A 12407-nucleotide genomic window follows, 5' to 3' on the forward strand; every position below is an offset into this window, starting at 1 on the left:
CGGACTAGACTTGAATTCTTAATGCGAAGGAAGGAGCGTTGAGCGAGGGGGGGGGGGGGGGGGTGCTCAGAGGAGGGTTGGGCTCGGACGAGAGTAGATGGGTTGTGACTCCGGCCTAAGGCCTAAAGGGTAGCAGAAGGCCAAGGCCTGATTCTGCTAGCCTCTGACCTCCGATCGTTCACCCATTTGCAGTTAGCCCTCTATGTTTTGATGTTGCATCTGACGACGTTGATGTAAATAAGTTGTAAAAAGTGTAAATAAATGTGTACAGTCTGAGAAGGGAAGTTCTCAACTCCGCGCCGCAATGTGTCGCTGAGCCACGGACACAGCGGTGGTCACCAACATTACTCTGTACGAGCGAAGGCAGAAGAAGAAAACAGCAAGAAATACCTGAAATATACGGAAGCTCATCCCCCCCCCCCCCCCCCCCTGCTCACGTTGAATTGTTTAACTGTCCCCACCCCCCGCAAAGTGGCCGACACGACTGACGTGCTGAGGACCTTCGTGGGCCTATGAATGGCACGTAATGCAGCTGTTGATGGCAAAGAAGACACAGAAGAAAGTGACAGACTAATTTACCCGCAAATATAAGTTCTTTCGTTCGTGCCTCGCACCCGGAATATAATTTGAGAATTTTGTTTGCATGCTAAGAAACTAATTTCGGCATAACGCAATTTCAATGTAACGAATTCAAGTGCAGATTTTACCGACTTTGTTATATCAAGGTTTAACTGTAATAATCAGACAACTACAGGGTCCACAAAACAGCCAAGGTCCTTGAATCCTAACACAATATTTTCCTGGACTTCGAACACATTCCCCCTCAGGGCACCCAGAAGCATAGACATGAGCTGCAAGCCGAGTTCAGTTCAGGCGTTCAGTCGTGTCCGACTCTTCGTGACCCTATGGACCATGTCACGCCACGCTTTCCGGTCTCTCACTATCTTCTTAACATCACATAGCTTCATCTGCAATGCCTCGAGAATGCCATCTAACCATCGCGTTCGCTGCCTACCCCTTCTCCGGCGACCCTCAACCTTTCCCAGGGGCAAATAATGCGAGGTTTGCCACGACACTTGCATCTAAAACTGCTAATAGTACTCTTCTGCCTCCAAAATTTATTTTACCAGAAGCAGCAGGGTCTCGCTATGAAAGCAACAGCAAGAGAGAAACCAAAAAAAGCTACTTTTGCATTTCTCAAAGTCGACTCACTCAACTCACCGGACAGATGAGAGACCCACGCAGACTCGTTGTTGCAATCTCAGAGTCTGGATCATGCTGCAGTTTTTCTTTGACTGCAATAAAGCATCCCCAACATGCACAGTCAAGAACTGCAACATACCACGGTAAGCATGCCAAGCAATTACATTCATCAGCTAATGCACAAACATAGCTGCACAAACAAACTGTCCGCAGTCCATGAAATGCTTTACTACGTCCCCTCAGCAGTCGCACAATCCAGCACCATCGACACCAATCCTAAATAAAACGGCCAATGAGGGCCAGCTAAAATCTGACAGCGAAGAAAAAAGCGGAGAAAGTTATTGTAGCTATTCATCAACCAATGCATTTGAATGGTAGCACTGAAGATAAAGGAAAAAAAAAATAGAATATGTCACTTTTGCCAAGTATCGGGAGTGAACTGCCACACCCTAAAGCTACAAGCCAAGGGTGCACGAATACTGAAATGTTCAAATTTGAATCGAACATAAATACGAGAAGAAAATGCCTTTGAATAATGAATGAATATCTTATACTATCTATCGGAAAGGCAACCACATCCAAGACTGAACAAACAAATGGCACTCAACTTGAACTTTGCAATAACAGAACCTATATACATACATATGAATGATTCTTTCCATACAACTTAAAGAAAAATGGCTACCCGTGGCTTGACCGAAACTATGTTATACGCTGCGTCTGGCCTTAACCCCCGTCCCCATCCCCCATTTCAGACAGTCATTCTTGTGAATAAACGAAGGCTGACCTATGCAGGCAACCCCTTCCCCTTCCTCAAAATTTAGTGAAGAGGCCTGACTGAGAGCCCAGCTCAGTGATGTCACAATCGCAATGAAAACTCACTCATCGCTCTTGTGTGGTCTGGATTCCTCATGCCTGTTGCTCGTAGCCGCTGGAGCAGCGTTGCTGCAGTCAGCTTTCGCACCAAATACACGCCCAAGGCATATGCCTACGGGAAAGCAGAAACACAAAGAAAGCATTATTTATCTCTCATTGGACACTTCCCTGTAGTTGAACGGCGACGAATACAACCTGGCCATGCAGAGAGAAGGGAACATAAACCTGTCCACCATTCTTGGCAAGCTTAACCTTCCAACACCAAAGATATTCACTGACTTCAAGTGCACTGCAAATTAAAAAAAAAAACAAAAATGCAGTTATTTACCCCATTTGGAAAGCACCATTACAAAGCCTCACTGTAGAACACCAGCAAGTGTGTACGATAAAAAAAAAAAAAAAAAAAAAAAAAAAAAAAAAAAAATAAAAAATAGACGGGTTCAATGTAGCTGAACCGAATGTGGAGAGAAAGCTTTCGCTGTGGGCGACCGAGCGCTTCGTTGAACGCATCGAAGATATCTAGGCAGAATCCACTTTTATGCCGTGAGCATGCGATGTCAGCAGACGCTTTCCTGCTCTCCGGTCAGCTCTCCACGGCGGCGCCGCACGCAGAGTGAGGAAACTACTCTTCTCCTCCTCTTAACGCCGGCAAGCGCATTTGCTGGCATGCCACTACCATCCTCCTCCTGTTGCGAGCACAGCAGCGAAACACCCTTGGAACAGCGCATGTGCACTGTCACTCTTTTTCAGGCACCGCAAGGGTAGCGTAGTGCACCTTGCTAGCTTCGAAGATAATCCATGCAAATGCACTGCAGTTCGGGCACTATGAAAGGCTCCTTGTCAACTGCATGGCGCGGCTGTAAACTATAACGAACAGGAGGAGTATCACAATGTTTGTGTAGCTGACAGCATACCCTGCCATATTCGGACAGCCAGGTGACAGAGATGTGATTTGAAACCGTAGGAGAAAGACGGCACATGCTGACAATGTTGATCGGTCGGCTTGGTCGTTTGGGCTCCATGCCAGGCTTGTTGGTGGGGATTGGCGTAGGCAATGGACACACCTGGGTACAAAATAAAATAATGGTGACCACAAGCACATGGCCACGGCAGCACTTTGCACTGTTATCAGCAATGGAAAGATAACCTTAAGGTAGGAGGCCTCTTTAAAAACAATTTTTCAATTTAATTAAATTATACTATCACTTCTGAATGATTGGCAAAAATAATTATCCTTCTAACAAAAACCGTTCCAAACATAGAGCCATATTTGAACCAAAACTAACAGTTTCGGTTTCCACATACAGAAATACATTTCCGTGTTTTCATGGTTACTGCCTTTTTTCGTTAATATTTCAATACCCAATCATAATTTTTGCTAAGCATGTATTGTTTGCATTGAACAACAAAAACGCCACCAGAGGGATGCACGACATTTTGATCATGTAGCTTGCTTACACTAGAGTGTTTCCGTGTAGATTGAAGAACCTGCGCAGTAATTTTGGTTTTAAATTTTAGTTCATCAATTTATACAATCGTTTCTAAATGACTGGCAAAAAATTACGTATTGAACAAAGAACACTCCAAAGGAAGCCGAATCTGCAACTCTCCTTACATTTTCAAAAACCGTAACTGTTCTGGCTTCCATTTACTGAAAAATATTCCTGTTTTAGCTATCTTGCATTTTTTGCTTGCTTATAATCGCACTTGTTTCCATGCATGTATGTCTATTTTTGTTTGCATTTAACATTACAAGCATTCACAAGAGGGACGCGTGACATTTAGACCACATAGGCAGTGTACTGAGGAGCTTTCCCGCGCGAATTGTAATCGCAGACTATCTGTTCAGTCTCGAATACTTCTAAGATTTCACCTCCCTGTTTACACATTTACAACTACAGCACAACCTAGGTGTAACGAACTTCAATGTAACAAAATACCCGATGTAACGAAGTAGTTCAGTTTCTGACACTTTGGGCGCGTAGAACACAATGTATTTTTAGCCCCCCTATAACGAAGTAAATTTCGCCGGACTTTCAATGTAATGAAATTTAGTTGAAGGCTCAATGCCTGTATCACGAACCTGAGCGGTTGAAAGCAGCATCCATCAAAGCACACACAGCCTGAAATTAAACGCAGCGCGGCCAAAGTAGGTCGACCTTGGTGCGGAGGCGTAGCAGAGCCAAGTATGCTTAAAAATGCGACGACGACGAAGATACGTGTCATATGCTGCGCCATCTGATGTACAGTAGACTCCCGTTAAGACGAACTCGCTTAAGATGAACCCTCGGTTAAGATGAACAGTGGAGGTCGTTTGTTTGGTTCCCCATAAAGTCAATGCAAAAAAAATCCGCCTAAGATGAACACTTTGCAATCGCTAATCAGCTAAGATGAATTTTCACAGCCGGCCGCACCCCACCCGCGCAGCTTACTCGACCGTCCGAGCAGCGCTTCAGCGGGAAGAAAAAAAAAAAAGCTTTTCAGTGCCACGACCATCCGTGCCGCCGACGCACGCAGACCCAAGCACGTCGGCGTCGGAAGTGCGATTCTACGAAGGCGGAAGAGTGCCGCTGCTAGTCCTCTCCCACCGTTCCCCCGCTCACTCCTTTTGTCCCCTAGCGAAACGCGGAAAAAGAAACGGTGAGAAGAAAAAGCAGCCAATGACGTTTCCCAATGGTGATCACGTGATAGTGTCGTCATGCCAGTGCTACCAAGCTTCGCGCCTTTGCTGACCGCCAACGACGCCTACTACGCAGTGCACAGATCCATTGTTCGTGGCGGATGTGCGCGTCGTGTCCCGCAATTTTCTACGTCTGTACGCTGTCACCTCGTGGTGTGCGCTGTTTGTTTTCGTGCGCGTCGTGTTCGCCGTGTTGTTACTATGGCTAATCGGCCAACAACTCGAAAAAAGCCGCTTGAGCTTCGTGAGAAGGCCAGAGTTTTGACCGAAGTTCGCGTCGGCCGGCTTTCAAAGACTGAAATAGCACGCAAGTTCGGCATCGCGAAAAGTACCGTGAGCGGTATCATGAAGGACGAAGTGCGGATTACCAGTGCTTTGGAAGATGGTGAGTTTGCATCGAAGGGGAAGAGGATGCGCACAGCTATGCACAAAGACCTTGAAGACGTTCTGCTTGCCTGGGATAAGAGAGCGCGCAGTGCGAATTTGGCAGAGAATGGAGTGCTACTGAAGCTAAAGCGGAAGAAATTGCCCTGCGACTGAATGTCGAGTTTGCGTGCAGCGATGGGTGGCTCGACCGTTTTCGGAAAAGGCATGGACTGGCCTTTCGTTGTGTTGTCGGCGAGGCCGCTGCAGTGGATGAAGCGGCCTGCAGCGATTGGAGGCAGAACAAGATGAATGAACTCATGGACGAATATGACCCTCAAGACATATACAATGTGGACGAAACTGCGCTTTTCTACCAGCTACCCCCAAATAAAACGCTCGCATTTGCTAGTGATGACTGCGTGGCGAGCAAACGGAGCAAGCTTCGAGTAACGGTCCTCGTGGGCGCAAATATGACTGCGACTGACAAACCGAAGTTGCTGGTGATTGGCAAATCTAAAGCACCACGCTGCTTTAAAAACATAAAAACGCTGCCGGTCACGTACATGGCTAATTCAAAAGCGTGGACGACGCAGGCACTTTTCGAGCAGTGGCTTCAAGAGATGGATCGCCACTTCCAGAGAGAGAAGAGAAAAGTTCTCATTGTTGTTGACAACTGTCCCGGACACGGCCACGTCGCCGGACTTCATGCCATCCGACTACCAGCGAATACAATGGAGTTTCTACCAGCGAATACAATGGCGAAGCTGCAGCCTATAAACCAGGGAGCAATAAGTAGCTTGAAGAGGCACTATCGTCGCTCTCTGCTGCAAAGGATGCTGATTTGCATGGAGAGCAGTAAGGAGTACACAGTTAACCTGTTAAGTGCTGTCCACTTACGGACGAGCGCCTGGGAGCAGGTTACTCAAGCCACTATTGCCAATGCCTTCTGCCATACAGGATTTGTGGCGCTTAGCAATTGCTCAGTGCAGAATGACTGCGATACTACGAATGAGGACCACACTGCGAACTTGGAGGATAGAAGCATTATTTCTGCGCTGAGCAGTAAGGGTGTGTTTATTGACATCAGTGCGTATGTCAGCATTGACGAAAGTGTGGAAACGTGTAGGGCTGACACACTGGACGCTCTGATTGAAGAAGTGCTTGACCTACCATCGGAAACTGCTGCTGAAGATGACAGCTTTAATGTTATGCCTGAATCTGCACTAGTTACCGGTGATGCAGCTGATGCCTGCCTAGACACTTTAGTGCAGTTTTTTTTAACAGTGTGAGGGCACTGAAGGGTACCTTCAAAAGTTAAGCGAGATGTCTGCTTTTGTAGCAGGCCGTCGATTTTCACGACAGTCAACAATGCCTGATGCCTTACTACTGCGAAGTGTAGTAGACATTAGTCCAATAAATGCTTGTATTGCAGTTTATTTTCCTGAAAGGCCATTTTATTCATTTGTTCTCATATACGAGGTATTTGGACACACTCTGCATGCTCAAACATCATTTTTGGAAGCACTCCTGATTAGACGAACTTCTGATATGACGAACAATTTTCATGGTCCCTTGGAGTTCGTCTTAAAGGGAGTCTACTGTACTGCGTGGGAGACTCAAACATGGTGTTGAGCAACTCCACTAGCGGCACGAGCATCGGCCCTGTTCATGTCTATTTTTTTTGCAGCGCACGTCGGCGTGCAGCGTGTGTGCATTTGTTTGTCGTCGCATTGTCATGTGACTGGTCCCTCGTCGTCATCATAGTCATGGCGCTTGTCTGGCGGCTTCACTCCAGCAGAATGAGTGGCAAACGAAAAGTCCTCTCTCTAGAAGTGAAGGCCAGCATACTGGAAGCCGCCGCGAAGGGAGAAAAGAAGAAAGATGTCGCCGCAAAGTTCGGGATACCGCAAAGTTTTTTCTCCACGGATTTTGAGCTCCAAGAAATTCATCCTAGGCTCCTTAAAAAAAAAAGGGGACAAGCAGCCAGCGGAAAAGGTTGAAAGCAGCGACCTATCAAAATGTGGATAGAGCTGTTTTCAAGTGGTTCAAGTCAGCCCGGGCGCAAAACATTCCCATCGATGGCACAGTCCAACAACAAAAAGCAAAGGATTTCGCATGCCTCCTTAGTCGCGACGACTTCCAGGCCAGCAGCGGCTGGCTGCATAGGTTTAAGGCTCGACACTCGATCGTTGGCAAAAGCTTGAGTGGTGAGTCGTCATCAGCTGACTCAACAGAATCCTGGATTACGAACGCAGTGCCAGATATCCTCGAGCCCTACGATCCGGCAGGCATCTATAACGCCGACGAGACGCATTGTTCTACCAGATGCTGCCTAATCGCACACTGGCTTTGAAAGGTGATAATTGCCACTGCGGAAAGTATAGCAAGCTACAGATCGCAGTGCTTCTGTGCGCCAACATGGATGGAAGTGACAAGCATTTGCCGCTTGTGATCGGGCACAGCAAAAAACCACGGTAACTCGAGATTGCCTATACATCGAACAAAAAAAGCATGGATGACCCGCAGTATTTTCCGCAGTTGGCTGCAAGATCTTGAAGAGGAAATGAAAGATTCCGGATGCCACGTATGCCTCCTCCTCGACAACTGCTCCGCGCACCACGTTGGCGACTTGGAGCTTGCACATGTAGAACTGAAGTTTATCCCACCCAACTGCACATCCCTCATTCAGCAGCTCGATCAGGGCATAATGAACAGCTTGAAATGTGCCTATCGCCGAATATTAGTTGACAAGCTGCTCCTCGACATTCGGCTGGAACGGCCAACGAAAGTTGATTTGTTTCAAGCACTCGAGATGCTGTCCGCATCCTCGAAAGCAACGCCGAAAAAATCATAGAAATCTGTTTTCGAAAAGCAGGCCTTGGAATAGACGCGTCCGCAGCAGCTCGACCTGAAGATGGTTTGTCCACTCTTGAAGCAATAGCACAGGCACTTCAGAAGTCTTGGGAGCGCCTTTGCAGCGGTGGGGCTGTGCAGGAGGGTGTTGAGATCGACGATTTCGTTCTTGGTGATTCCTGTGTTCTCGCGACAGAAGATGTGACCATGGAATTCATCCTGAACCATGTGGTTGAGGAATTGCAAGGTGAGAACGAAGGTGAAGCGAAAAATCAGGACAAGTGTGACGACGTCCCCAACTCCTGTGAAGTAGTCGATTAGATTGACGTACTGAGGCGCTTCGCGGGCTCTACAGGTGAGGAAGAGGTTATGCAGTCGTGCGCTTATGAACGGTGCATAAAGCCGTTGTTGATGGCAAAAAAAGACAGAAAGTGAAAGCTTGCTTGACAGGCAATCAACGGCACTTCAGGAAGTCCTCCAGTCTATTGATGGGGCAAGAAACGCAAGGGAAAAAAAGCAAGCAGATGCACGGACAAAAGCAAGTAAAGAGAAGACTAAAGAGGACCTTAGCGACAAATGTAGCCTATTTTAAATTTCCTAGATAATGCTATGGTGAGATCTGTAGCTATATGAAATCCATTATATTGTTTTTCTCAAAACAATTTTTTTCCATTTCGGGTGACACGAACCATTGTAACGTTTTCCCCCAATAGATATTCTAATAGAACTTTGCACACTTAATTTTTCATATATTGGGCTGTGCAATGAACCACAAAAACTAAAATTGAACTATAATTTCTACTGTTGTATTTGTTTTAAAAAATCCATTCTTGAAAACCATTTTTTTAAAGCAATTATGTCATTACAAAACGACCACTGATGTAATTATTTTGGTTCATTGCAGAGCTGACACCTGCATGTATAAACTGCAAAATCAATTTTCTGTGTGGCGAGGTATTTAAGAGATACATGCTTAGTACATTTTTTGACAACAAAGGTAAACATTTTTTTTTTCCTGAATCTGAACCCTCTGAACAGAATACAGAAAGGGCATTTTTATGCAGACCACTAATTTCTTCTTTGCATTAGATATTAAGCACTCCTTTCAGAAAAGTGGCCTCCCACCTTACCACTGCTGGTGAACCCCATGGATGTTAAGTGCTCCAAACCTTCCCATTCACTCGAATAAAAGTCAGAGGTAAGAAGCCGAAGGCCTTTTTCAATGTACTTGCCTTCGAGTTCACCTTCACACACATGCTGGGAGGGTAGTTGTCATCCTGCTCACAGCTCGTCTCTAGTAGGCAAAATCGAAGCAGCACTTGTATTTGGAACTCAGTTTTTGTTCCCATGCTGAAGTCCCTGCAATTGTGAATGCAAAGGAATGACCGCTAAGCTCTGCTTCCCCCTTTTCTTTACAAGACGCCTAGAGGATGGGACAAGTTCCAAGAACTGTGATGATCTCTAGAAAAACATGTGCGACCCACTTAACCTTAGCTCCATTGCCTCCTTGCCCGTCAAAACTATCATCGTACAGGTAGCAAAAGAAAGTGGGTACAATACAAACTGCCCTTTAAAGTGCAAGCAGACATTTTCTTCCTACAAATCCATGCAACAGTACACTATGCAGGAATTATTTGCACGTGTACTAGAATAGGCCTCTGTGTAATGGGTGAAAATGCATGGCATTGCTTTGCCAACAAAAACGCCTGGCACAGAATGATATTCTTTCAAAACAAGTATGAAACTTTACCTTGAATTGACTACGTCATTCACTTGCTGAGGAGTGAAGTGGAAAACGAAGCTGTTCTCCTGAAATCTCGTGCTGGCGTTGGGCACTGCAAAATGAATTAGAACAATATGTGATGTAAAGTACACTATATACTTTTTCGCTGCAATAAAATTCTGAAATTTATGTTGTTGAAAAAAGGGGTGTACATAAAATTCTTCACAGAGTATGCTGCAAACACGAGTATATAAATCCGTTTTGCGCTATGTGCATGCGCACCTCTCACATTGTCAGCCCCAGCTGCACATGTGCATTTCTTGACCTCTGCGATCGGCGCAGCCAGAACTGACCTCGGAGGCCATGTATATTTCATATTGGTGAGAGGCGTATGCGACAGATGGCGGTAGATGTCAAGAAAACATATCACCATTTCGTAGGCGGCTGCATGTTTTTAACACGTAGCAGACGGATTTTCAACCACTCCCAGAGGGCGAACACATTTTGTGAAAAAGGCGGAGATTGCTTTGCAGGGCTGGGAGAGTCCAGTCAAGGATAGATCCCCGATGCTGCTAGACGCGCTAAGACAAGTTGCCCAGCTCACACACAGAAACAGTGCCTTATAGTTGTTTGCAGCCTCTCACTACGAGTGAAACGTGGCATGCACAGCAGCAAAACTCGAATGGGGTAAGGTGGAGAATACACTTACTAAGACTTGCTGGCCGATGAAGCTCAGCCAAAATGTCATAGAACGGCAAGCGCTTGAAGCGCACGTCCGGGTGGACCGGATATGAATGGGTGCTGTGGCTGCTTGCAGCTGCAGTGGCCCCGGCAGGGCCCATGAGGGGCGGTGGAGGAGGGGGCGGGGCCACATGGTGCAGCTTGGACGAGTAGTCCCCCCCATGCAGGGGCGGTGGTCCTGCCCCGCCCGCTCCAACGTGGTGGCCAGCCATCAGGCTGCTGCTGGCTCGGGTGGCCGCACTGGAAGGTAGATAGGAACTGGGACCCTTGAGGCCACTGCCAGCTGCAGGGCCACATATCCTTGGGTCGGATGCATCCACGGACGAGTGTGAACTGGCACCCACAGCGGTGCTGGGGTACCGTCGCCTGTGTGGAAACAATGCAAGTGGTCAGGGTGACAGCACAAACCTCACAATAAGTTTCATGCCTCTCCAACAAGAGCAGAAGACATCGGTTACAGTAGGAAGGACAAAGTAGAATACCACTTGAACGAACGTCATTTAAACGAAGTATTCAGTTGTACGCACTTTCTCGAAACCCTTACTGAAGTTCCACTGAACGCTAACGCAAATGCCTTTCATTTCAGTGCAATTCAGTTATTGTTCATTTCAGTTCAACAAACATTTTCCACGGCATCCTGTGTCTCTTTGTCATACGGAGCACTTCACCAAGCACAACGCGCACCTTTTGCTGCATATTTTTACGTTAAACCACGTTTCATTATCGCGTGACGAAAATTGGCTGTCATTTAGCTTTAAACTGAACTGGCTATATGAACAAGCTTGTAACGAGTTGGATCCATAGCTGGCTTTACACACTTAATGGGCTCCACACCCATTGCCATAGCTTCAGCCCTACTATGCCTTTTAACTCCAAGAAAGGCTACATATACATGCTGGTTAAATGTGATCTGCTGAAGCAATGATCTGGTTGGAGAATATGAAGGCCTTTACTGCTCAGCAGACCGTAGTGCCGGACAAAGTTCGCAAGATCTTGGACACGGTAATTGATTTCAAGGCCAATACAGTCCTAAGCTCAAAAGTGTTGCAAAAGGTTACTGCATTCTTCGCTTGCAAATGAGTACACTGACAAATGAATGGGTTGAGGTATGGCTTGAACACCAGATGTTTCTTGGAGCTAACGGTAACAAGCTTCCAAGCAATTTCAGTTCAGCTAACTTTCACTTTAAAAAACTTTTCCCTAATGTCCCTTGAAGTTCGTTTCCCTGTACAACAGATTTTGGTTCATATGGTACAGTCACAACATCCAGACTAGTTTTAAACTATTTAATTTAACTGTAGTATTAAAGTAAACTCTCGTTCACCCGGCAAACAGGTCTCGGGGACAGCTGGTACCTGCACTCAGAAGTGGGCATTGTGCTAAGTACCTAGAACTCTATAGCTGTTAAACTATTTGCAGCCTGCTTGGTTATAAGGCAAAGAACCACTTTGCTGCATTAACTTCTTCAGCAGCCAGTAGTGGGGATCTTTCACTTGACAAGCACTGTGGAAGCCAATGCCTGCCTCACCTAAGCAGGGTTCAGGGAGCTGATTCAGGAAAAATAGAATGCTATACGGCTGTTTAGGAATTAAATAAGCAAAACACTTGTGATAACAGAAAGTACACTGCCATATTTATTTCAAAACGACATGCAAAAAAGATTATCAATAACCCTGCAATCTCGTTCCAAGAAACGACGATCTGTAATGATTTCATTTTCCTCAACTCCATAAACAGGAAAACAATCCCGCTCTTGCCTATCGATTCTCGGTACACAGCCGTTTTTGCGTTTTGTGTCCATAAAAGAGGAGCCAGTTATGCAACCTGTGATTCCGTGCTCAGCACCACACAAAAGCTGCCATGTCACCTGATATAACATTTGGACTACACCACAATGTGGAAGAAGAGAAAAGTCCATTAAAAAGGAGCACTTGACAATGTATGCAGAGAATTACTTTGGGACTA

The 12407-nt window shown here is 46.2% G+C and overlaps 1 protein-coding gene across 8 annotated transcripts in view; it reads right to left on the bottom strand.

Moving 5' to 3' along the window:
* Nucleotides 1-12407, bottom strand: part of LOC146199630 (E3 SUMO-protein ligase PIAS2-like) — a 104552-nt gene that overhangs the window by 41768 nt on the left and 50377 nt on the right. For all 8 annotated transcript variants that reach the window (XR_014705106.1, XR_014705107.1, XM_084595154.1 and 5 more), the window contains 6 exons: nt 10411-10808; nt 9729-9813; nt 9211-9337; nt 2994-3143; nt 2086-2191; nt 1222-1295 (listed from right to left, as the gene is read on the bottom strand). Coding sequence is in view for 6 of the 8 variants with exons in the window: in XM_084595154.1 (XP_084451280.1) it covers nt 1222-1295; nt 2086-2191; nt 2994-3143; nt 9211-9337; nt 9729-9813; nt 10411-10808 (940 nt within the window). In the remaining 2 variants the exon portion in view is untranslated. The remainder of the gene's footprint in view (nt 1-1221; nt 1296-2085; nt 2192-2993; nt 3144-9210; nt 9338-9728; nt 9814-10410; nt 10809-12407) is intronic.

Source organism: Amblyomma maculatum, chromosome 2, assembly GCF_055883805.1.
Source record: "Amblyomma maculatum isolate TAMU_Amacu chromosome 2, ASM5588380v1, whole genome shotgun sequence".
Classification (NCBI taxonomy): Eukaryota; Metazoa; Arthropoda; class Arachnida; order Ixodida; family Ixodidae; genus Amblyomma; species Amblyomma maculatum.